The sequence below is a fragment of the Mustelus asterias genome, chromosome 21 (genome assembly GCF_964213995.1).
Source record: "Mustelus asterias chromosome 21, sMusAst1.hap1.1, whole genome shotgun sequence".
In the NCBI taxonomy this organism is placed as follows: Eukaryota; Metazoa; Chordata; class Chondrichthyes; order Carcharhiniformes; family Triakidae; genus Mustelus; species Mustelus asterias.
In genome coordinates, this window is record NC_135821.1 from 41,877,173 (window position 1) to 41,904,482 (window position 27,310).

The 27,310-nt window shown below is 43.3% G+C and overlaps 1 protein-coding gene across 1 annotated transcript in view; it reads right to left on the reverse strand.

The window, feature by feature from the left end:
- LOC144508894 (glutamate receptor ionotropic, kainate 3-like) overlaps nucleotides 1-27,310 on the reverse strand; it is a 536,983-nt gene that overhangs the window by 94,019 nt on the left and 415,654 nt on the right. The window contains exon 12 of the mRNA XM_078237108.1: nucleotides 23,720-23,838. Within this exon, the coding sequence (XP_078093234.1) occupies nucleotides 23,720-23,838 (119 nt within the window). The remainder of the gene's footprint in view (nucleotides 1-23,719; nucleotides 23,839-27,310) is intronic.

Here is a 27,310-nt window from a genome sequence, read left to right on the forward strand (position 1 = left end):
ACATACTCAATGGCTGAGCTTCCACATCCCTCTGGGGTAGAAAATTCCAAAAATTCAGAACGCTCTGTGTAAATAAATTTCTTCTCAAGTCGGTCCTAAGTGGCATTCCCCTTTATTTTCTAATTGTGCCCCTGGTTCTAAAGTCCCTAACCAAGGGAAACATCTTTCCTGCATCGACCCTCGCTATCCCTTGAAGTATTTTGTAGGCTTCAATGAGATCACCTCTCATTCTCCACTCAAGAAACGAAGGGGCAAGATAATTGTGCCATTGCTGCCATTTCTTCAGCTGGGGTGATAAGCTCATCCCAGTCCAGCAATTGAATTCGACAGGTCCTAGTCTTTGCACAGAGCAGAACAATGGATGATATATTTTACCCACTTGCGTGAAGTGACCTCCACCAGGAAAGTGATCTTTTAGTTTCAGTGCAGCTTTCCAATTCTCTCCTGCTTGTGAATTATTTGATCTTACCACCTTCTCATCTGTAGCCCCCCTTTTGACAACTTCATAGAATCCCTACATAGAAAGAAGCCATTTGGCCCATCGAGTCTGCATCGACGACCATTCCACCCAGGCTCTATCCGCGTAACCCAAGTATTTACCCTGCTGGTCCCCCTGACACTGTGTCAATTTAGCATGCCCAATCCACCTAACCTGCATACCTTTGGACTTGGTATCTTTTCGAATATTTGCACTCTAGCCTTGACTACATCATTCTTATTCAATAATGAAAAGAAGGGAGTCCACACTATGCTGCGGGAACATTCGATCAACATAATGCATCGAACTGCTAGTTTAAGGAAGTTTTGATGTGGTTTGTGTTTTTATCCCACCACCTTAACAAAAACAAAACACTTTTCCTCGCCTTCCATGTCCGATTAATCTTCTGAGTACTCTTTAGGCATTTAGTCATTTTGTGTTTGGAATAAACTAGCAACAGCAGACTAAGCTATGACTAAATTGGCTAATTGTTTAGTTAATCCATTCCATGCTTTGCTTAATTGACCGGTGTTAAAATCACAGATTGCTGAATGTTAAGCTGACTGCCTTTTGGCTGAGATCAGGCATCCAATCAAGCCCAAGATGCCTCATCTTGTCAGCTTGGATCATGTTTATCTCCCTTGTGGAGACCTTGAATTGGATTCAATCGGATTTTGAAGCAGGGAACGGATTTATGTTTGCCCAGTTCATTCTGAGCATTGGCTTTGTGACTTTAAGAATGGAGAGCCAGTACTAGAAGCAGCACCATTTCCAGCCATTGGGCGATCTTCTGGCCATGTTGCGCCTGGCGCAAATCCTGCTATGTCAGAAAAATTCTAGGAGAAGCCTGAAACACGATTCTTGCCGCAGAGCTTAAGAGTTTGCAATGTTTCCGGGCCCTCCCAGCAGACATAATCAGATTCAACCCAGCGAGAGCATGAAAGTAATTACCAGGGGCAGTCAATTTAAAATATGGAGATGGTAGTGGGTAGCATCCCTGCCTCTGAATTAGAAGCTTTGGGTTCGAGTCCTACCCCTGGATTTGACGACCAAGAATGGTGCGTTCATAACACGGTCAAACAGGTCGAGTGTGTCAACCTACAAAATCATTCCAAACATGCCAATGGCTGGCGGTAAGAGTGGGAGAGACTCCTTGTTAGCCACGTTTGAAGTGGAGTGGTGCCCCTCAAGCTATACGCCCCTGGCGACAGACTAGTGATCTGTTCCAGGAATAACTAGCCATAGAAAGAAATGAAAGTCTGCCTTAATGCATCACTAGTTGCAGGAAGAGAATTGGAATGGATCATAAAAGCATAAGGAGAGAGATTCAGAGAAATAATTTTGCACAAAACAGCTTTTGAAGTGCTTTGTTGTGTTAAGTACCTAAGGCAAAAATGATTGCATTTCTTAAGGAGAAAGTGGATATGTATTTGAAACAAAGGACACTGCGACATTCGCAGCACAGAACAGCGGGATAGGTTTTAGATAGCTCAGGCAAGGATCTTGTACAAATGCAAAGTCCCAGTTGGGGTGCATTTTCCAAGTGGGACGAGGGGTTGTGGTCAGGAAATAACATTTCCCCAAAGTTTTTCCAGCAGGGTCCCTGCCCAGAAGTTAGCCTAATTGACGGACCTGCCTGTCTTGGCAGAGAATGCTCTGGAGAAAGCCGCAATATGACGATAGCATGGTGGGGGCTCCAAGTCATGGAGGGAGAGTTGGATTGTGGGGATGTTCAATCATGAGGGGGGCGAGACAGTGATCCCGAAGGAGGATGAATGTCCGTGACATTATGGTGATTGCAGGGACACGTGAGATCATGGGAAGCGTGGCCAAACGGGCCACCTAAAATGGCGATTTGCAAAGCACTCTGGGACAATTAGGCAAGAACTAAAGCAGCAGGCTGCAGCCTAAAAGATAGAGGTAAACAGGCTGCAACTCAGACAATTGAATACACAGGATATGGGCCATCTCCAGGACAAAAGGGATTTTCTGGTCAAACTGGGTTGTTTCACAGGCATAGGGGCGCCGTAACCCCTTATTTGGGAGGGAGGTGTGTGTCCTACGTGCCCCCAGCACCTTTAGACATGGCCGTTGGGGACACACCCAGAGATTGGTGGCAGCACCCAATTGGACTTTATCAATCAGGGTGATCAAGTCTTGATCGATTGATTGGCAATGGCCAAAAGCGGCATGAAACCCAACGGGGTATAAAAGGTGCTGCGCAACCAAGAATCTCTCTCTCTCTCTGACCCCACGAATGGGCTACAACAACGGTGACTCATCGCCAGCAACAACCAGCATGAGGAGAGCCACCACACCTGAGAAGGAAGGAAGACCAGAACCAGAGTGCCAGACCAGACCAAAGGACCAGACTACGCAGAGGACTACAGAGATCAGCGCACAGATAAAAGCCAATATCTGCTTGGTTACTTGCTAATCACGCAAAGTTAAGTCAAGGTCTAGTATTGGACATGAACTGTAGTATTTTCTGTAAGATAACTTATTGTTGGTTGGGTGGGTGATTATTGTGTATTTTAAATAAATATTGTTGTACTAACAAGAAGTCTACTCGCAATTCTTTGTCCACCGTATAAGGGTTAAAACAGACTGTGCGGCAGGCACAACAGAAGGGACACAGATTAGTTTTGTCGGGTGGTTGGAGAGCACTGCTGGCGCTTCTGGCCCAGAGGCAGTGCTTGAAGGACACTTCCCTTTTCCATTTAGCTGCTGGACCCTTGAAACCCTGGATTTAAACTTGGAAGAGAGATACAATTGGTGCACCCCCCCCGATAATATATAAATGATAAATCACTTCCTGGGAAGGGGTTGGTTGCCCAAGACCACCTCCCCAGCCGCACACATGCACGCACACACTTACATTCCACCTTTGGTAAATCTGGAAGTCAGGGATGGTCGGAGACAAGTTTGAGATTTAAAGATTTTTTTTTTGCCAGCCCAAATGAAAACCATCTTTGGAGGGTTAAAACTGCCCTTGATGACTTAAGAGACTTGCCTCTTTACCGGGAACATGTTTGGTTCCATGTGCATGTAGAGTTGTTTCTGGGATGCTCCAAATTCTGCCTCGCACTGTGAATGGGATGGTTTCCAGAATCCATTTGTTAAGCACAAAGAACAGCAAATACTTGAGCAGGTTTTTTTTATGATCAATAAATGAGCTGGTAAACAGAAATAGATCTGTGACATTGTGCTCAAAAAGATTTACAGTCCAGCCAATTCATTTAAACTTGTGTGTCTGCTTCATCTGTGTGCGTGCACATGTGTGCGTACATGCATGTGTAGGTCCATACGTAAAATGCATTCTATGTAAAAACACATAAGCCCTTGAGCAAAACTGGGAGCTCTGCAATTTCTGTGCAGAATAAAATTCTGCATCCATGTCTTACTGATAAATGATTAACATGGCTGTTGACTGCCTGGTTGTGCTAAATTATTCTGTTATATATTGTCGATTTTCAGTGGTGTGACTGCTCTTTTCAAGCCGATGTGTAAAATCTGATCATTTATTTTGAAATGCCTCCTTGAACTACTTGGTTTTGCTCTTTTAAAATTTAGATTCAGTCACTTAAGGAAACACCTCAAATTACAGACATCACATTAACATACGAATTGCTATCTGAAAAAAAAGGGACAATGCCCACCTCACCATTCAGGTGGTCACATGATAAAACAATTTGCTGTTTTGTTGATTGACAATGATGGCAATTCCTTACTACCAACTACTCCACAAGAGGTCGGACAGTGAGGCTCCTCCCCTGGTGCACCATAAGTCACTTCAAACACCCTGAATAAAATTGACAGCTCACAGGAATCGCATTACAGTGTGAGCACAGCAAGGAGCAGGAAAGAGAGACAGGTGGCGACGGAGAGCAAACGCAGAGGAACACACACTCTGGAAGGAAGGTTGAGAAAGGGACGGCAAAAGATTCAGCGTCAGAATTCAATTTCCCTGCTGCTCCAAATTAAAACTTACATGCGCTGGTACTAAATCACCCTGGCATTATTTTGACACAGCCCACAGGAATTACTACGGCAACGCCAGTTGGAAACTTTACCCCCAGAGATAAGAAGTTTGAGAGAAAGAGAGAAATGCAAAAGAGATTGCAACTAGATGAGAAAAAGGTAGTTGTAAAATCAACAAATTAAACATGATAGTTTCTGATGATCACATTTCCATAACTCCTTTCTTAACCCTTAAAACTCATTTGAATGCTTTTTAAAAAAATGCTGAGTGGGAGGGACATGACAAAATTTTACTCTTCTCCGATTGAAGACAGTCAGTGCCGTCCAATAGAACCATTCCATCTTGACACGCCACATCAGGTACAGCAGAGATTAGATGAATGGAGAAACTTCCCTCACACTTCACAACCTCAAATTCAAAATGATCACATTCACAGCGCCAGCATAGAACCAGATTCCCATCCCTCCTGGCAATCATCCTCGTCACCTGTCTGAGTGCAATTGTCGACTCAATCCCAATTTTAATTATTGTCTCATGCCCACATGGAATTGGGGGTCAGTATCTCACAAACCCATTTCACTCAATACCACCGCAGCCATTAATTAGCGACACTTTCAGCCCACTGTTCTGAGCCGTCCTTACAATCAGGTCATGGAGGTGAATGGACCATGTTCAAAACTATTGCATCATCTAGTATTTTGCATACTTTGTGTATCACACCTGGCATTGTGCACCGGTGGGAAGGTGATGGCCTAGTGGTATTGTTGTTAGACTATTAATCCAGAAACTCAGCTAATGTTGTGGGGACCTGGGTTCGAATCCCACCATGGCAGATGGTGGAATTTGAATTCAATTTTTAAAAATCTGGAATTAAGAAGCTACTGATGACCATGAAACCAAGGTGTAACTCAGCAATAATTGGTTCACAATGAAGATCTTACTTATAACTACTTGATACATTTTTCAAATCAGCTTCTATTGGATGTAATGTAGATATGAATTGTTTCTGTTGCTTGACAGTGAATAGAGAAGGATGTAGTGTATAAATGTATATGTTACAAAGAACATGCTGAAGCTGTTTTTCCCACTGCTATTTGCCTGAGTGTTAGGCAATCATGCTGCCTGCCAGAAACACGATCTGGTTACTGGCCTTACGACCTACACAGGGAAACATCCAGTGCGACTGGGACCAAGAACCTCACATTTTAATTGGTCTTTCTGATAGCCCTGCATTAGTGTTGAATTACTTATTATACAGATCCAGAGATACCCTGAGGAGTAAAGGGGGATCCGACTTAGGGGGAATGATTGCTCACTCCATGGTCACAATGGAGTGCAATCCCCAATCTGAGATTTTCAACTTTGCCTCATTTAGGATTAGGACAGGCTAATCCCCGAAATTTCCTGGGAGTTATTTACATTCTCCAGGATCCGGAGAAATCCAGGCCTGGCTTCCTGGAACATGGGAAACTCGAATCTGAGGATAACTCCTTAGCTTTACAGGCCACCCTGTTTCATTCCTGTCACCCATTCCATGTTTGATGCAACTACATGGCAAATAACTATCAAAATATTTGATGCATTATCGGTACATGCAGTCAACTGTGACCCTTTGGTAACACTCTTGCTTCCAACTCTGAATGTCATGGCTTCAACTTCCACTCCATAGGATTCTTTTCATAATCTAAACTGACACATAATTATAGTACTGAGGGAGTGCCACACTGCCAAAGGGGTCTTTCAGATGAGATTTTATCATACAATTAAAGCAACTTGCTTGATTGGCACCCCTTCCACAAACATTCACTCCGTTCACCACCAACTGTGGCAGCAGTGTGTACTATTGACACGATACACTGCAGGAACTCACTAAGGCTGCTTAGATAACACCTTCCAAACCCATGACCACTACCATTTAGAAGGACAGTGATAAATAGGAACGCCACCAGCTGCAAGTTCCTCTCCAAGCCACTCACCATCCTGACTTGGAAATATATCGCCATTCTGGGTCAAAATCCTGGAACAGCCTCCCTAACAGCACTGTGGATGTACTACACCACATGGACTGCAGCAGTTCAAGAAGACAACTCACCACCACATTCTCAAGGGAAACTAGAAATGGGTAACGTATGTTGGCCTAGCCAGAAATGCCCACATCCCTTGAATGAATAAAACAAAAATCATGGAATTCTTATGGCAAATAAGGAGGCTATTACCTTTTCAAGCCCACACAGGCTCTCTACAAGATTTCTACAAATAGTTCCACAGCCCTGTCTTTTCCTTGTTCTGTTGAGCTGCTATTTACCCTCTCACATGAGCGATAAATATCATGTAGTACTATTCAAAAATGGCGAGAGATTTCCCCAGTAAGCGGAAAACATTTGTCCTTCAACCATGTTGGGTCCATTCATTCCTTTGAACAGATGAGGAGACAGCACATGGTACGATTTTTAAAATCAATTTCTGTTACTGAACAGAATGAACAAAACTTAAAGGAAATAAGTTATGCCAGAAGCAGAGAAAAAGCAAAGTGAACTTAGAGAGACTGGCTTTTACTGCCAACCCCTATATTGATCACACTGAACTGAATCTTGAAAACAAACTGCACAAACACACAAAATCTACAATATATCTCACCTTTATCTCGTTATTGTAAGTGTCTTTCACATGCTATCTCTGTCTAGAAAAAACAAGTCTTGCAGCAGTTGTTACGAAAAAAAAACTTGTTTTGCCTACATTGTGCACTCTGGAGAAATGCAGTCAATTTTTAGCTAACTCAGCATGCCTTTTGAGTTTTAAAATGTGGTAAGTTAGGAGAGTTAGTCAGCTACTACAGTCCAGCATTTGAATATAATTGCATAGGCAGAAATATCTTAAAATGAAGTCTTTGCATGGGTGAAGTCTTTGCAGAGACTGAAGCAACCAGGGCTAAGCATACATAGGATCTCTCAAATCAGTACTATTGAAACAGATTATCAGTTTTATTTTACCTTTAAGACTACTTTCTTGGCAGTGGAAGCTGTTTGGGAGGTCCTGAGGATATCAAAGACACTCGATAAATAATGTCCCTTCCATACACTGAGAAAAATTGATGTTTTACGGGAATTATTGGTGCAGTCACCCCACACACGGTTAGCAGTCTTCCAGCATAAATATCTAAAGTGGTATGAAATGTTAATTTGTCTCTATTCACAGTGGATGCAGATCTACATTTTGCCTGCACATTTTTTTAATCTTTTGACACAGTGCTGTGGGTTCTGCACCACATTAGCAGAACAAGTTTCTCCACAGCAGTCGAAAAATGCTAACTCATCTGTAAGCAGCCAGAAGTCAGTCTGTATTATTGCAGTTAATGTGACACCTCCGCTTGTTCTCACCTTGGGAAAACAGGCGATTAGTACAGTCAGGTGAGCACTTACGCAATTGAAGGTCACTAATGGAAGATTAGTGGGGTAGACTGCAGCACACAAGGTCACAAGGTGACTCCAGGTTGCCGGAGTGCGCCAGATTAGTAACGGAACACTTTCTGGATGCTTTGGCTCGACAGAAATTTACAACTGGCAAAAGAAATAAAGGAACAAAACAATCAAAACCAGGTTATTGTGAAGGCTTATATTGCTGCCTTGCTTTCAATGTTGATGGTGCCTCAACATGGTGAATTCATTTCTTTAAATGACAAATTAATTTTAAAGTTACTGGCTCATGCTATTACAATGGTATATAGTTTCACTTGATTTTGATGAATCTCATGCGTTACCATCATTGAGGTTGATGAGCAAGTTGAGTGGCACCTTGGTGATGATGTGCGATTATATTGTACACAATGAGGACATGGTTACTCATCGCTGGTTCAGCTCAGTGGTAGAATTCTCACCTCAACTAAAAGCTCATGGGTTCAAACACCTTTCTAGAACACGAGGGCACTCTCTAAGATAAGCGATGGGCAACCTGTGTCCCAGGGGCCACATGCGGCCAATCAGGGTTCTGAGTGGGGCCATGAGACATTTTGTTGCCTATTGCGCACGTGCAGGGTTGCCACATTCTGTTGATTTCCAACCGCGTAGTTTTTCCCTCCCGGTATGACTGAAGTGATTTGCTTGTAAAGCAAGGACAAATGAAGTGAGGCACGTGCTTATTGGTAAGCCTAACATCTGTGGTGGGTAAGTTACTAAAGAGGATTCTGAGGGGTAAATTATACAGGCATTTGGAAAGACAGGGTTTGATTAGGAGTAGTCAGCATGGCTTTGTGCATGGGAGATCATGCCTTACAAATTTGTTGGCGTTCTTTGATGAAGTGACCAGGAATGTTGATGAGGGCAGGATAGTAATGTAGTCTATATGGACTTCAGTAAGGTCTTTGATAAAGTTCCATAAAGTTCCCAGAGGATTGATCTCACTAATGTCATTTAAAACAGTATTTCAATAAATTTACATAACTTATTCAGTCTCTCGCTATTTTATGAGAGCTGGATTTCTGGCGAGAGGCTGAATAAATTATGTAAATTTATTGAAACGCTGGTTTAAATGGCATTAGTGAGATCAATCGTCTGGGTTTGCTTGCATTTATGACCTTGCCGGGAGACTTTCTTTCTGGCGAGGAAAATACCTGTTCCCCACGAAGAGGGAACAGACGTGTTGACCTCACCAGTAGAAACAGAGGCCATTGAGGCCCCCCAGAGAGGCCAAGGGCAGGGGGGTCCCCTTGGGCTGTGCCAGCTTGGCACCTCGGTAATGCCCACTGGACAGAGCCGGGGTGGGGCCTATGGGGGCAGGGCGTGTTAGTGTGGAAAAGAGACAAAGCACCTGCGGCATAATAAGCAAGTAGATTTGGAAGTTTAGATGCTTTGTGCATAAGTACATTGAACATATAATTATAAAATCCTCCAGAATGTATGTATGAAACCCTTGAGGGGACTAGCTGCTATATTAAACAATACAAATACCTCAAACCACGAAAGCTGCAGTGTTAAACAACCCAATACCATGATGTGGAGATGCTGGCATCGGACTGGGGTGGACATAGTGAGAAGTCTCACAACAAGATTAAAGTTCAACAGGCCTATTTGGAATCACGAGCTTTCATAGCTCTGCTCCTTCATCAGGTGAGTGGAGAGGTAGGTTTCACAAACACAAACGGTCTAGGTGACGGTGTGGGTTTACAATCAGCCGTGGGTTCCCGAGATCATGAGAGGATGGGGGTTGGTCCAGGCTGGCTCCAGCAGCAGGAGCCTGACAGCTCTCTCTCTCTATGTCTGTCAGACCTCTGCTGTTGCTTTGCGCATGTGCAGAGGTTTGCACATGCACAATAGCTCCCTCTGCAAGCTGGCTGGCAAATTAAGCCCCGCCCAGCTTGAAATAGCAGCTTGAAGTGGTCTAGAGCATTTTTCCATGCATTATATGCACAACATTGGGCATGAAAACAGATCTGCAACGTTCCCATTTTCACACTAGCCAGATACTTAGAATCATTCTTGTAAAATTCCATCCATAATGCTGTAACATGCCTTTGAGCAGTGTGACATCACTACAAGGGAAGTGTGTCATGTGGTGCAGTTATAGCTTCACTTTTGCTTTTCAGCAGAGCACCAACACACATACAGCTGTGCTGCTGATGTCGTTAGGATTTAGTCTAAATAAATGAATCCACAACATGTTTACCCAATCTGTTATGAGCAGTTGGTGCCTTTATGTCATTATAACAACATGACTACAGTATCTCTATCCTATCCTGACTAACAGTCTTCCCTCAACTAACATTGCTAAAACAGATTAATTGTTCACTTAATTCATTGCTATTTGTGGAACTTTGCAGGTCACAAACCAGCTGCTGGGTTTACAAGAGTTCTTAAAACTTAAGTTTCATAGAAAAAAGGAGACATACTATCAAAGCTTTTCATCTTGCACTCATCAGGACAGATGCAAGAATGCAAAATTTCAAAGAGAGGAAATAAGTTGACAGCATGAGAAAAGGATGCTGATTGGTTGGCAAGTCAATTCTGATTGGTTGAAATGTTACCATGGATAATGTATCAGGAAGCAGTTATCCTCCAAGCTTTTATTTAAATTCAAAAAAGGCAAGCTGACTCTGATTGGTCAAGGCATTGCCATGGAGAATGCACCAGGGAACAATTGCCCCCCCCCACAAATTATTGTTCCCTTTGCAGTTTGGTACCTTTGTGTCTGTCCGATGGGTGCCATGTTGGGAAGATTATATTCAGAGATTGTATTTTTCATTTGAAAGTTGGAAAGATGTTGCATTATTTGGGCACCTTGGATTGATTTTAGAGAAGGTCATAAGTTCACCTTGGACTATTGACGAGCATGCCTTGTCTAGGAAAGCACATGATTTTAGCTACTTGATGAACCTTGAAAGGGGATGTGCTGTTTGTTTGTTCAAACTGCCATTATTTTAATTGGGGAAAAGTCTGGTTTAAAGTCAGTTGCCTGATGATTTATTGGAAATCATCAGACAGAGGAGCTTTAAGTTTTAAACCTGTAGTTTTTCTGAACTTGGTTTTGGGGAATAAGCTGTGATGGAAGGCTGTCCTAACTTGCTCTCTCCCTGCCTTGCCTGAAATTCCAAGTATGGTTATCAACCTATAGCCAGAGAATCCACATCTGAGTATAATTTGTCTGCATTTGAAAACCTGCAAAGCCGAGGGAAGAAGAATTGATACAGATCTATCTTCTCCGTGCCAAAGCTCCTTTGGTGTGAACCTCCAGACATCTACTGGGACTCTCCCACCCCCTCACATGGGGGAGATCCAGATCAACAGTGTTAAAACCCTGCAAACATTATCCTTTATTTTATGAAACACATCCTCCAAAGTCCATCTTTGCAGAGACCTCATCTGTGTTTCCTTTTGGCTGCACGGGTGTTTATGTGCATGCATGAGCTATTTCTAAAAAGGGTATAGATAGTTATACTTAGAGAGTACAATTGTGTGTGTACTGGACTAGTTCTTGTAACTTGGTTTAAAAAGTAAGTTTTCTTTCATAATGGATCAATCATTCTGAGTTTATTAAAGAATCCTGGTTAAAGTCTCTTTTATTCTGGGTCTAACAGCAGCAAGGGTAAATAACTGGCCATTCTAGTGACTGAATTAAACTTTTAAATTAATAGAGTGACCTATGGAATAGTGGGGTGACATAAGCAGTGCACTCCTCCCATCCCAGTCATAACAACAAGTTGAAACGTTTTGACAGTTTGTCTCTTTTTCAGGAATAATCAAGTTGTGTTCTATCAAGCGACTAGTTATTAAACTACAAAGTGCTCAGGCTGTGGTCAAATAAATCTGGAGATTGTGAAAGACTGTATTTAATGGGGCACATTTTATTTTCTTCTTTCTATGTTGTACATATTGAGTGTTTTGTTACACTGTGCACAGTGAATGTTGAGCAGTTATGGATTGAATGAAACTGCCCTTACTTGTATTGCACGTTGTGTGTGGAAGAGCAGATTTGCCTTGGTTATTGTTCATGTGCAAGAGGAATGATTTTAGCTTCCTCTTTGTTTGTGAAAATATTGACTTGTTCTTAGGTGTTTTCCAGTGTTGGATCTACATCGATTCCTTGACTGAAATACATTTAAAATCTTCAACTCATCTTTGACTACCTTCAGGACCTTAATGTACCTGACCTCTGCAACCTCCTCTGCACATTCTCTCCCTCACATAAACTTATGGTCTTCAGACTCTGGCCTGCAGTGTGTCTCAGCCTCCCTCCCTCCCTCCACCGATTGTGGTGGGACATTCAGTTACCTAAACTCCAATCTCAAACTTGCGTCTGGGACCATGCCACCCCTACACCTATTTCTTCCTTAAAAATCTTTTCTCAGAATTCTTTAAATCACCCTTACTAAACTTACCATTCTGGCTCACGTTTCTGTTTCCCTGATTACAATTCTGCAAAGTGCCTTAACTTATATTGGAGGCTCATTTTAAGTTGTTGTTATGTTGTTGTTGGGTGGCACAGTGGTTAGCACTGCTGCCTCACAGCGCCCGGGACCCAGGTTCAATTCCGGCCTCAGGTCACTGTCCGTGTGGAGTTTGCATATCCTTCCCGTGTCGGCGGGCGTTTCGTCCGGATGATCCCGGTTTCCTCCCACACTCCAAAGATGTGGTGGATTGGCTATGTTAAATTGTCCCTTATTGCCAGGGAGATTAGCAGGGTAAATACATGGAGTTACGGGGCTAGGGCCTGGGTGGGAATGTTGACAGTACAGGCCCAATGGGCTGAATGGCCTCCTTATGCACTGTAGGGATTCTATGCTTCTGTTGAAATCCCAACTGTAGACTCACGTACTGGGCTCGTGTACATTGCAGGAGAAGGCTGCAGGTTCCTGACTAACTGAATGGTTGGTCACAAGTGTAAATATACTAGTCTCCAGCATTTCATAATGATGAGTACGAGGGCTGTGGTGTTATTCTCTGTTAATCTGCAAGCAACTTACTGTTTACACAGTGTCAGGTTAATTCACCTTGCGAGCTTCGTTTACACTGCACCAGAACAGCCGAAAGCAAATGCACTCTTCTCCTGAACTTGAAACTACGAACGATCCAGCATTTAATCAGGGTGGTTTAAAAGTCAACACGAACCTGACAGCTACTTCAGAAGCCCAGAGGACACCGAGATCTCTGGGCTTTGCCCTTTGCTCTGGATGCGCAGACTCAAGACAGGTGGAGTCCTAGCACATATGGTGCACAAAGCAGAAGGTTATTTTGAATCCTGCCCCACCCCTCTCACTCTCTGAGGTAATGACTGTTGTCTGTTCTCAGGTAATGTACCATCAAGTGAGTATAAAAACCCTCAAATATTATAAATAATCTAATATTGCAAAACTGAGCCCTGGCTGCTAAATTTAAAAAGTAATACACATTTCCATTTCTTCAATTTCATCCAGATAATAATTTTATTTTTTCTACTCTTTTCACCCTATTTTACTAACTTGATACTTTCTCCCCTTGTCCTGGCCCATGCTGATGCCCTCTCCAACTGCAGTTGTTGATTTGTGACCTACTTTGGAACCTGAACGCATGCGCCGCAAACTTCTGTCCTCATTCGCAGCTGCGATTCTCCGGTGCCGCTGAAGTTAATTGAGTTCTGGCTGGAATGCCAAAATCTTCACTCTCACTTGTAGAAATTGCAAGCACTCTAAATCTCTTCAATTTATCTTGGTAAATATTGTGAAATTGACATCATAGATCAGAGAGCCAGAATTGTCAGTCAAGCAATGATTGCCCTGGGACTGGGGTGTTTCAACAGACTAATGAATTTCTGGGCTCTCAGCCGGGAATACTTAATAAAGCTTGATTGCCCAGAAATCGAATCATCTCTTGAAACACCTTAGCCCCCGGGAAAACATTGCTTGATTGATGGTTCTGGCTCTCTGATTAAAGTTGTCAATTTCACAATAGTTATTTCCACAAGATAATGAGGATTCAGGTTCTTTCAATTGCTGTTATTGATCCTTTGAAGAGTCTGGATTAACAACACTTTATTGAGTTGCAGTAAAAATGAAGTTTTTTTAATAAAATGGAGGTTATCAATGAACGGCTGTTCTATAAAAGTTTTTCTACACATGCCACTATCAGTAAAGGTTTTACTGCTTCCATAGTGGATGAATGAGCATAGAGATGTCATTGCTTGGTGAGCGGGGGCATGGAGGGGCATTGGGCTTTTGTTGGGAGGGGGATGGTGGTGGGGGTTACATGCTATGGCATGGGGGCCATCAGGAAGACCTCTGGAACTTACTTTTCAAAGGGTCCAATCAAGCAGACTATGGTTCACAACACCTCTGATGTGTCGTTAACCACAACACTTTGGAAAGCTGGCGTGGCTCCACGAACGTTGCAGAAGACTAGTATGTGCCTATCCCCACAATGGAGCCGGCCAGGTAAGGAACACAGGACGAGGGCTTTTGACCTGAACCAACCCCCACCATTAAATGGCATTCCTAAATATCAGAAATCCGGGAATGGGGTCAGAAATCCCAGAATTGAATCCCGGTCATCAGAGTTAAAGGTCCCCGAGTCATCTCTAATTGGTGAAAATCCCATTGTGTTTAACTGCGTGTTATTTCTTATGATCACTAGCTCATTATCTATCTGGTCAGATTCATTTAAACTTGTTTTGAAGGATAGCAGTGGAAATGTCAACTAGGGTGGCACGGTGGTTAGCATTGCTGCCTCACAGCTCCAGGGACCCTGGTTCTATTCCGGCCTTGGGTGATCGGCTGTGCGGAGTTTGCACATTCTCTCCGTGTCTGTGTGGGTTTCCTCCCACAGTCCAAAGATGTGTAGCTTAGGTGGATTGGTCATGGTGTATGTGTGGGGTTACGGGGGTAGAATAGGGCAGAGGGCCTGGTAAGAATCGATGTTTACTTGATGGGCTGAATGGCTTCCTTCTGCTCTGTCAGGACTTTATGCACTCTCCTGAGAGTTTAATTTCTCATTGCATCATAAGATATGGTGCTGAACCATACAAGCCAGGAAGATGCTGAGTTTAGATGACGACCTGTTGAGTTAGCAATTGTTAGCTGGAAAGCAGATTGGTTACATCACTGTCTCTAATGAAGGAGAATCATAGAATCCCTACAGTTCAGAAGGAGGCCATTTGGCCCATCAACCAACCACAATAACACCCAGGCCCTATTCTCGTCACCCCACACCTTTACCCTGCTAATCCCCCTGATACTAGGGTCAATTTAGCATGGCAAATCAACCTAACCCGCACATCCTTGCACTTTGCGAGGAAATCGGAGCACCTGGAGGAAACCCACGCAGACACGGGGAGAACATCAAACTCCATGCAGACAGTGACCCAAGGCTGGAATTGAACCTGGGTCCCTGGCGCTGTCAAACAGCAGTGCTAACCACTGTGCCACCATGCCACCCTGGTTAATATTCCATCAGGAATCATGGTCCTTGATGGGGGGTAGTTTAGAATTCTTAGTATGAGGCCCTTCATTTTAGTTTCACTATAGTAAGTAGACAAGGCTAAGGTAATTATAAAGTGCCTTTATATATATATAGGTATATGTATATATATATATATATATATATATATGAGAATTCACAATGTGCCTGGAACAAAATATAAACTGTACAACCATAAATTAACCAAGTATTATAAGCTTAAACTGTATTTTCAAGATACATGTATTGTGCACCTTGGCCAACTTCGTTCTGAATGCAGCATGATGGGGAACATAGTAGTAGACAGACCAACTTCTTTTAATACAATGGAGCACAGAAAGGTCGCTTCTCTTATCTGTTTTTGGATACATAAAAACAAGTTGAATCATGGGCCTGTTATTGAAGAGAGTAAACTCATTCATGGGTAGCGAGGCTGGAGCAGTCTCTTAAGCTGATAAAGGAGCGAAAGAATGACTCCTTTCATCAGTTAAAATTCGCAGGTGTTAGTTATGGCCTTGGTTACTGGCAATGATGTGGGTTAGGTTTCCTAGGTAAAGGTGAAGGAACCTACATAGGCAATAAGCTAATAATCTCTTATTCCTGTTGACAGGTGGAAAGTTATTGGCTAAGGTAATAATGGGTAATGTTGTGATTGGGCCCTCCAGTCTGATTGACAAGACTGGGTGAGATAGTGAAATGTTCAGAATATAATAATTTTACCTTGCAATATTAGCTCAGAGAGGATAGTCAATCCTCATTGACTGTGTCTCCCTCCTGATGCATGCATCAGCAAATAAATTTCTTTTCGGTCTTTAACTATATACTATCTTTTGCAGTCAATGTATTGGTTGAGTGAGGTTCAACAAATACAGGGCACCCCAGGGGAAAATCTCAGAAAATTCCTCTTACAGACCTAATGGCTACTATTGATCTCTACTGGATAGGGTGCGCGCAGAGGCTGGAGGAGGGGTACGGTTGGTTCTGGCTGTGATGTTCTACTTGGTCAGTCTCCAAAATGCTGTGATGTTGACTCGCAGGGGAAACTTGCGTTCAGAGGCTTGTGTCGTTCATGGCAAACGCAAAGCAAACATCCAAGATCTGCCATCTCTGGCAACTGGAAATAGAGAGCTTGTCTTTCCCTCAGCTGGATGCAGTTAAATCCCGCAGATTTACATGGGGAGTGCATGAGACACTTGTGTTGGGAACTATGGAGCAAACATCCCTCCAGCGTTAATATGCATGCAGCTTTAGATGCACGCAAGGGACAACAGTCACTCGCAATGTATTATAGAGATGGCAATGCTAGAGCAGTCACAAACTGGGATAAATGAGTGCAATCAGTATTGGAGGAGGTGAAAGATTGTGGGGAGAAAGAATTGTGACATTGCACAGCACATTAACTAATTTCCTCGGGATATAAAAAAAGTGGGTTATAATCATTTTATTCCCCCTAGTTTCGAACTCACTACTCCGTCTCTTACACAGATTAAATTATCACATCTGACTACCGACCATCACATATATCCTATTTGCATAGCGCAGAACATTAAATAAGCCATGAGCGTATGCGTATTTAACTACACCACTTCCAGACGACTAATGATAGCTGATGAATAGATAATTAGAACTTGATAGAATCCCACGGGCAGCCAAGACTGCAAGCTAGCCCTGTTTATGTTTAAAAATGTACCGAGAAAAGAACATACAACGGCAATGGTTAACCTCCGTAAATCATTAAAAAACATTCTGCAGCCATCAAGTACCATTAATTCAGAGACAATAATCCAGGTATCTGTTCTCATAGATATAATAGGAACCTGCATTATGCACACTGGCTGACCACAAGGCCAATGTGCATGTGTTTGAAAATATTTTAATTTGTCTCGCTGAGAAAATCAATCGAGAATTGACAGCTGCTTTAAAATGCTGTAATGCCTTTATCACATGAAGATAGATCATGTGAAATTACTATTCTAAGAAGGAATCTGTGGCCATATTCTCATATATCTGCGACGCTCTGACATTTTAAGTACGGGATTTCTATTGGAGTTTTCATCACAGAACTATCTTTCCAAAAAAAATTGAAGTATTGAAATACCAAATGTTAACAGAAGAATGATGGTTCGTTTGTGTAACACGTGGAAATTGATTTCTTTTCAAAAACTGGATTTTTTTTCTCTGCTCGTCAAAAAAAAGAGAGTAATTTGAACACAAACTTGGTTCCATGTCATGCACAACATCATTGTGGTTCACCAAAGAACTTAGAACGACGTATGCTGGGGGAAAAGGGACCAGCGTGTCGATGTGGCTCTCAAACTCAAACCTTATGGGCACGATCTTACCGGCCATTCACGCCATGCTCCCGCTGCAGCGAAGTTGGAGAATTTGGTGCCCAGCCAAATCTCCGTTCACTGCAGTGGGATGGGAAAATCCCGCCGGTGTGAATGGCCTTAACATTCCGGCCTATGTACTTGGGTCCAGCTTTGAGATTGCCCAAACAAGTGGTGGTTTGCTGATGCTGCATCTGTTGTCTATGTCAGTCCTGGTAGCACATGGTACCACTTCTGCCTTTTGATTCGGTAGATTGTGGATTCAAGCCCCACTTCACCTGATAAGCCAGTGCAGTACTGATGGAGTGCCGAACTGTCCAAGGTAACATCTTTTGAATGAGACATTGAACCGAAGTTTGCCTGCCCATTTGGGTGGATTTTATAGACCTCGGGTTTGAGAAGAGAATGTGCAACATTTTTTGCTCCACTTACACTACTAAATGCATTACAGATCATCTCATTGCTCTTTGTGGGACCTTGCAACTACCCTGTGGCAATTAGTTCCACTCCACAAAGGACACTTAGCATTTCTCTCCATTTAGAGATACAATTGGTTATGTAGCTTGAGGGGCAGCGCTCTACATGGGGCAAGGTAAGAAAACAGGCCTCCATAAACTATCAAAGTTGGTATAGGGATTGAACCCGTGCTGTTGATGTCATTCTGCATCACTCTATTACTATCTGAGCAAACCAGCCCCCATGATCCACCAGAGAAATGTGTACCTCCCTTTCATTTTGACATGAATTTGGGCACGAGCAATTTGGACAAGGGTTCAGAGTGCATGCCTACCTGCAATCCTGTCCCAATTGGTTATATGTTTTGCAATCAATGATGGAACAAAGGAAGGAAGAATTTAGCATGGTGAATGCACCTAATCAACACGCCTTTCGGACTGTGGGAAGAAACCGGAGCACCTGGAGGAAACCCATGCAGACATGGGGACAACATACAGACTCCGCACAGACAGACCGGGTCCCTGGCACTGTGAGGCAGCAGCACTAAACAGCGTGCCACCGTGCCCCCCCTTTGATGAGTGAAGCAGCAGTTATATTGTCCATTTCATATCAGTGCAAGGCCACGTTGGAGTGCGCACTGAAACAAAGTGGGAAACAAACACAAGTGTCAGTTTCTGATCTGTCTACTGATTACACTGAAGCTAAAGGTTGCAAAGAACCATCCAAGTTGAAGCTCACACCAGCTGAAGTATCATTTCAGCCTTGTGCAAAGCCACTTTTTCAAAGTACCCAGGATATCTTGGACAATTTGAAATCAACTTTTCCCCAAAATAGGTGAGTTGGGGTCAGGTCAGAGGTTAAAATTAGAAAGATCCAAAACAGGAAACCAACCCGTCACAAACGCATCCACATTCAGATTGAATGGAGGTGGGATGAGTGAGTGAGTGAGACCAATCCACTTGCAGGACCGAGTTACTTATTTAAATATTACAAAGAGGCTGCCCAGCTTAATTTCTAACACATTGGCCATGTTTCCCAGGCCCAGGAATCCTGGCAGCTGAAAGGAGGAAGGGAGGGCTGATTCCATGAGGTAAAAGCACTGCCTGTGGGCTAGGACAAATGGAAGTGTTTCCTCCAGGCCCAACAAATTACCCTGCACCCCCCATCTCGTCCCCACTGCAATCTGCCTGCTCCCTCCCACACTATCAGCATAGCCCCAACCACCATCAGCTGTCTCCTGACATCCATCTGTCCCTCTGACACACAATGGATCCCTCTGACCACCACCTAGCAACACCCTCACCCCCACAATCTTTCCCAACTTGACTGCCGCACTCTCCATCTCAGCTCTGCGATAGGATTTCCCATTCAGCCTGCCGACAATCAGCTAAAATCTTCAGTTGCGTCTACAGAATGCCCATACACTTGGGTTTTCAACCTCAAAGCAAACCCCCCCCCCATCCCTCTTGTTCAACCCAAAGGGAATGTGCTTCTGAGCTAAAATCCAGGCTTTAACTCTCATTCTTCTTCATGGTTGTTTGAAACAGACACTTTTGCTCAAGCTCAATTCTTGTTAACAACTAGCTTGCCAGGGATTGTAGCTTTGTATGCAGGATGTGCTCAACCAGGCATTCACAGAGCTCCACTTCCACTGAGGTCAGCGCCACCTGTCAGAAGTTGGTATAATTCTGGTCTGAAGACTGTATGATACACTTCACAGATACCTGCTACCCGTAGATGCTGTAACCTGACCTCTGCTACACGTGACCTGCAGGTGCCTGATGTTGATGCTAAGTAGAAAGCAACTGAGGTGTTCAATTCCCCAGCACAAGCACAAAACTTCACCAACATTCTCTTCAGAATCTGCTTTAAAGTCATTACTTCTTTTGAAGACCTGTTGTTGCTCCTCCTTGCAAAGGCAAAGTCAGGCAGGACTTGATTAAGAATTCTTCAGCTTTAAAATGCTTGCTTCTTTTACCTGGGAGCCTATATTTGCACAGGATCCTTGAGAGTGGGCTCCTTAGGCCCTGATTAATAATCTGCTCCCAAGGTCACAGAGGTGAAGATGCTTGCAAGGCACTCCTGACTAAGCAGTTTAGTTTCAGCTCAAGTACTGGTGTTCAAGTTGGTGATCTTATCAAAAAAATTCTAAATGCCAAACCAGCATGAAAATGGGAGGGGATCAGACCGTTTTACAGTGAGAGAAAAAATCAAATCTTATGACAGTTAGAAAGAGAATGAGGTAAAGTGTGATTCTCACCAGTAGGGGGAGTAGACAGAGTCTATTCATGCTGAAAGCCAGCTCTTGACTGCTAGAGGGTGCCATTGCGCATGTGCCCTGATTTCCCAGTGTAGTGTATCAAGAGTACAGAGTGAACTGGGAGATTGTCACTCCCCCAATCCCCAAGACATTGCAACCCCCCCAACTCCCAATCACCCCCCCAATTACGACCCGACCCCCCGATCACGCCCCCCCCCCGATCACAACCTCCCCCCTCCCCATCACCACCAAACAATTGCCGCCCCAATTCACCACCCCCAGTTGATTAGCACCCTGGCAATCCCTGATGCAGAGTACGCAGCCCCCATGCACTGCCTCCTCTTCAGACCCCATCCCATCCCTTCCCTTAGTCCCTGCCCCCTCCTATTAGGTCCTGCCTCTTGGCGCTGCCCGGTACATGGTGGGCAATGCTAGGGTGCCAGGCTGGCAAGGGGCACTGTGCACCCCTGCCACCAACCACCCGGTGGGCCTCAATAGGCTCCGGTCCCACCAGTGAGGCCATCATATCTGACCCCATTACAGGGCAGTGATCTTCATTGAGGAGGACATCCACCGACCAGGCCGTTATGGCAACTGAGCTTGGGCGATTCCGCCCTGAGCTCACTAATCATATTAAAATGAGTTTTTGAATATTTAAATCAGACTCATGCCCTTCTTGGGTAGCAGGTCAGTGCCAGGATGACCCTCTCTCGCAATCTTACTCGCCAGTCAATTGACGTGGCGAGCCAATAAGATCACCCCCGAAGGCTTTGGAGAGGATGCCAATAAGATTTACTTCATGGTTCCAGGAATGAGGGATGTCAGTTACATGAGTAGGATTAGAGAAGGTGAGGTTGTTTATCTTAGAGAAGCAAAGTTTGACAGGAGATTTGATAGAGGTGTTCAATATGATGAGAGGTCTGGATGGAGCAGATAGACAGAAACCATTCCCATTGGGGGCAGGGACCACTGCTACCCTGACCAAGGTGAATAAACTCAGCACTGACTAGAGTTGGACTTTCTGATCAGCACTCAGAATACAAATCTAGACATTTTGGTCTTGGCTCTGATTTAGTACAACTGGCCTGATGTGTTGACTACCTAACCTTCTGCCTGAATAATGGCTTTTCCTAGAAGAGACTCAAAGGTGCCCAACACCTGTAGAACTGTAGCCAAGAAATAAATCAACAAATTTGAGAAAAGGAGGGGAAAATTGTGTGACATTAGAAAACCCCTCATTTCAAAGTTTTTAAAAAATGTTTTTTAATTTCGAAGCTTCTGAAGAGGAAATACCAGAAACATAACTCTGTCTGGCAAATATAACCAGTAAAGAATCCTGTTAGCTACATAATAGTTCATAAGATAAGTTCATAAGATATAGGAGCAGAATTAGGCGATTCGGCCCATCGTGTCTGCTCCGCCATTCAATCATGGCTGATATGCTCCTCATCCCCATTTTCCTGCCTTCTCCCTGTAACCCTTCAACCCATTACCAATTAAAAATCTGTCTAACTCCTCCTTAAATTCACTCACTGTCCCAGCATCCACTGCGCTTTGAGGTAGCGAATTCCACAGGTTCACAGCCCTTTGGGAGAAGTAGTTTCTCCTCAACTCTGTTTTAAATTTGCTACCCCTTATCCTAAGACCTCTCATCCTAGATTGCCTCACAAGAGGAAGCATCTACTCCACGTTTATTTTATCCATACTTTTTATCATCTTGTAATTCTTTTCTAACAATTGCTGCTTGCTTGTATTTTTCTCATTGGCAAGGTGGAATCATCCCAAACATAGTGGTAGCAAGGAGCAACTGGATTAACGTCCCGTGTTCAGCTCGAAATATTCCCATTTAATTCCTACTTAATTTTAAAAGCAATTAGTCTTAAACTGGTGACAGAGCCAAGTGCAATGATTACCATCCACCCAGAATGATTCAGTGCATGAAATGATGGGAGTTTATTCTGCCATTCAACCATTCCAATAAATCAGACTTTATTGCGGTTTGATCCTTAACCACAAACACACATAACAGTCACACGGCTGAATATTACTTTAGAGAGGTGTTAATAGCTTTTGATGAAAGGTCAATAAGGTATCTATTTAAGATTTTGTTTTGCGCTTGGGAATGAGAAGGGACATGTTGGCCGTAGCCAGCGAGAATGGGGAATTTGGCACTCAGCCAAATCTCTGTTCACTGCAGTGGGATCGGAGAATTCCAGCTACGGACAAGATAGGAGAATCCGGCCCCATTGTCGCTGGGGGAAAAATAGGCTAGGGTTGAACAATCACAAAAGCAACAAGCGCCTTTAACATTGTAAAATGTCCCAAGGCACTTCACAGGAAAAGTATCAACCTAAATTTCAACTAAATGATGGGGATGCTGTTGGATTGAATTACCTCAGAGGGTGCTTCATAGAATCATGCAGCACAGAAGTAAGCCATTTGGTCCCTCATGTCTGTTCCAGCTTTTTGAAGCTATCTATGCAGAGTTACCTCTTTTGCTATAAAGTCTTGATGAGATGGAGGACCTTTTCTTCTTCCATGTCCTCCTAAGTTATTACATAGGAACATAGGAGTAGGAGTAGCCCATTCAGCCCGTCGAGCTTGCTCTATCACTCAACTAGATTTAGCCTCTTTCCTGCACTATAGAAACACTGAAGATAGGAGCAGGAGGCCGCCATTTGGCCCTTTGAGCCTACTTCATCAAATCAAATCAAGTCAAATCATCATGATCATGGCTGATTGTCACTCAGTAGCCTGACTGAACTCAGTAGCCTAATCCTGCACTACCTCCATATTCCTTGACATTTTTAGTATCCAGAAATCTATCAATTTCTGTTGTGGATATGCCCAACGATTGAGCTTCCACAGCCCTCTGGGGTAGAGAATTCCAAATATTTACCATCCTCTGAGTGAAGATCTTCCTCCTCATCGTAGTCTTAAAGAGCCTGCCCTTATCCTAAGATTGCGTTCTCACGTGAAGCAGAAATTTACTTTTGTTAGTCTTTTTGCACTGATGTAAGACCCGATGGCACGAGTGGCCATCGCTGCTCAGTCATGCTCAGTGTTGTTGGACCCTAGTTTCCAGTTGCTTTGCTGGCTATGAGTCTGGTTCAGTCGCTGAAAGTGCCAGACTTTGGCTACTTCGACATTATGGAGCACTTTCTGCTTAATATTGAGTTGCTTCACTGAAAATTCTGACTCACCAGAAACAGGTTGCAGATGGCGGACCAGTGGAAGTCCCTATCATTTCCAGAGACAGAACAAAGGGGAAGAAAGAATGAGTGAAAAATATCCTACCTTGCTGCATGAGAGCTCCCACTCCAAACCAGAAGCTATTGAGCAGGGTGAAGTTGTTTTCCACAACATCCGATCCAGGGTTACATGGATGAGCATCATACCATTCATAGGGGCTGAACCTGTAAAGGAAGCATGGAAGAGTAAATAAACCACAAAGAGGAAAACTTCAACCACGAAAATCTGGATGAAAACAAAGTGCTGAAAGCTCTCTGTAGGTCAATCAACATCTGAGAGGAAAGACTGGTTTCTGTTTTGGATGGAGACTTCTTTCGCACTTTTGGGGAAATTATCAGATTGATATATCTGTAACTGACCCATAAGTAGTTTACCAAGAGGAGAAACTTTCTAGTACTACATTGAATTTAGAGGACAGAAACAGGACTTTTAGCCCAACTCAAATAGGCTGTTGTTTATGTTCCATCTGTGCCTCCTCCCACCTACTTGATTTAACCCTATCCCCATTTTAAAAAAAAATCAATCATGGGATGTGGATGTTGCTGGCTGGGCCAGCCTTTATTGCCCATCCCTCAGGGTATTTAAGAGTCAACCACATTGCTGTGGGTCTGGAGTCACATATAGGCCAGACCAGGTAGGGATGATGGATTTCCTTCCCAAAGGACATGAGTAAACCAGATGGATTCTTACAACAATCATCAATGGTTTTATGGTCATCATCAGATTTTTAATGAATTCAAATTTCACCACCTTGCCGGGGTGAGATTCAAACCCGGGTCCCCAGAGCATGACCCTGGGTCTCTGGATTACCAGCCCAACAATAATACCATTACACCACCGCCTGCTCCATCTCTTTCTCTGTCATGTACTTTCCTATCTTTGCTGCAGACACATCCCTGCTATTCACCTCCAACACTTCAAGCAGTAAATGTTCCAACATTCTAACCACCCTCTTGTGTGACAGAAAGTGGCCATGACCCAATGGACAACACGTGTGCTTTTGTTACATCACTCACAGGGTACCCTCGGTGTTGCAGTCTTTGAAATTTCAAAGATTTACAGCAAGCAAGTGAAATTTTGTTTTAATAACCTGCCATTCCATTCTTTTCACAAGTATTTTTCAGAATCAAATTCCATGTTATTGTCTGCTTTTCAATTTTAAAGAAAGGTCAATCAGTCATTACAATTGTTTCGCTATTTTCTTTTGCCTCGGAACTCAACATGTTGTTCATTTTTTTTAGACTGCGGGATACATTGAATGATAGTTGAGTTTAAATGAACTGTGGAAGAAGAAACTGTAGCTTGGCTAAGCTGAGGCAATCCTGGCATCTGTCAGGGCTCAATTAGTGAAAAAGTCTAAAGTAAGAACGATGAAGGTTTTACAGCCAAAAAGCGCTGGGAGGTAAAGTGAGGGGACAGTCTCTGACATCTTGTCACTAGTTTTCCTCTAGAGTCTCTCAAATAGACAAATGGAATAAATGAAAACCCAGAATATGTAAGCATATTTATTTATCTGCATCAAAAACCTCCAATCTCATCCGCAGCTGGGATTCTCCAGTGCCACTTCAGTGAATGGAGTTTTGACTGAGCGCCAAATTCTCCCCTGGCAGTGGGGCAGGTACAGACGAGATCGGAGAATCCCACCCATGGCATATCGTTTGCCCACTTCTTGTCAAATAAAGGTCTGGAATACCACCCACAGTAAGTGACTTTGTGTTCACACATGCAATGTATTGATTCACATTTGCCCTATGAGATGGGTTAAGATATTGCCTGGCCCATCCTGCACATTGGCTTTGTAACTTGAAGAAAATGGGAGTAAAAGGGGAGTATTTTTGTTAAGGTATTTCTAAAAATGCAGCTCAAAATGACTTATTTTTTCACTCATGTGGAATATTCAGTACATAAACTTATTTGCATACACTACAGAAATGTCCTCTACTGACTCAGGGAAAATTGTGTCATATACGCAACTTGGCAACCCACCACAGCAAGCCTGAACTTTGGACAGGCTTTTACCATGCGGGAATCCTTATTCAGCAAAACAGTAAAGAGTATTACAGATGGAGCACTATGATCATGGCGTGGGAAACATGGCTTCATTTGTGACAAATAATATGAACAACCAATGTAACATGCATAAAAGATCTTTGAACTATATACTTGCCCACCAGATTGGAAAGGAATCTAATCTCACAGGCCACAGTTTGTCAGTTTGCTCTTTGCTGAGGGAACTTTACCCTACACCTAATTCTTGCTAGTTGAAGTTCACAATGAATAGTCAATTTATTGCTCTTCCTTATTGCTGGCTTCTCTCATCCTGATGAGCACAAAAACTGACCAATAAAAATCAAATTGCAAGAACCCAATTGCTGGCTAGAAAGCAACTGAATGATTTGTGGGGGACTGTGTCAGGCCTTGTTCTGAGCCAAGAAAGTGTGCAGAGGTGAGAGGAGTGTAGAGGGGAAAGAAGAGAGAATAGGGACTGGATAATGTGCCAGAACCTAATGCCATAAACAGGAACAATGCAATTGACAGTAGCTAAAACTGCTGCTTCACAGCACCAGGGACCCGGTTTCGATTCCCAGCTTGGGTCACTGTCTGTGTGGAGTTTGCATGTTCTCCCATGTCTGTGTGGTTTTCCTCCGTACTCTGGTTTCCTCCCACACTCCAAAGATGTGCAGGTTATGTGAATTGGCCAGATAAATTCTCCCTCAGTGTACCCGCACAGGTGCCGGAATGTGGAGACTAGGGGATTTTCACAGTGCCTTCATCGCAGTGTTAACATCAGGCTACTTGTGACTAATAAAATAACCTTGAATCTGAATCACTAAATTCATTATATTGAATTTACTGCCCAAAACAGGTCAAGCGGGCTGTTCCAATGTTTATGCTCCATGCAAGCCTTTTCCCACCCTACTTTATCTAATCCTATCAGCATATCTTTCTGTTCCAACTCTCTCAGGTACCTATTTCTCTTCTCCTCAAGTACATCCATGCTACATCTAGGCTATTTGCTTCAGCTACTTCATGTAACAGTGAGCTCCATACTCTAACCACTCCGTCTCCAAGTTCAATCGCCTTCTCTGCAAAAACCGCACTCACTAAGCTGTTGCAACTCAAGATTTATAAATGTTCAGAAATAGCACACCTCTTTTATGTGGATTACGCAACTATAAACTGAAACCTGAAAAGGTTCAACTCAGGGAAAAACACTCATCGCACTTGTGTGGGTCTCAGTTACTTCCAGAACAGAATCTGAATGAAGCCACAATTTGGGATTAAAATAAAAATCATTTATATACTTTTTGCCTGATTTGGGCTTTTTGTGACCAAAAAACTGCTAAATTGACTCCCAGGACCTAATTGCAGTTGCAAGGTTGCTGGAGGAAACATTCACTTTATTCAACATGTACTGTGTGACTGACAGCACTCAGTGGGTGTATTGTTAATCCACTGTGACAATTGTGCAACAAAGACTGCAATTTCCAACACCCTCCTTTCTGTTTAAATCTAGGCAGGTGTGGGTAAGAGTCCATCAGAACCCTTTGAATTCACTGAAAGCTTCTTAGTGATGGGCAGTGATAAGAAATAAAGGTTCAGCTTTTTATTTTCTAACTTGCATTTACAGAGAGA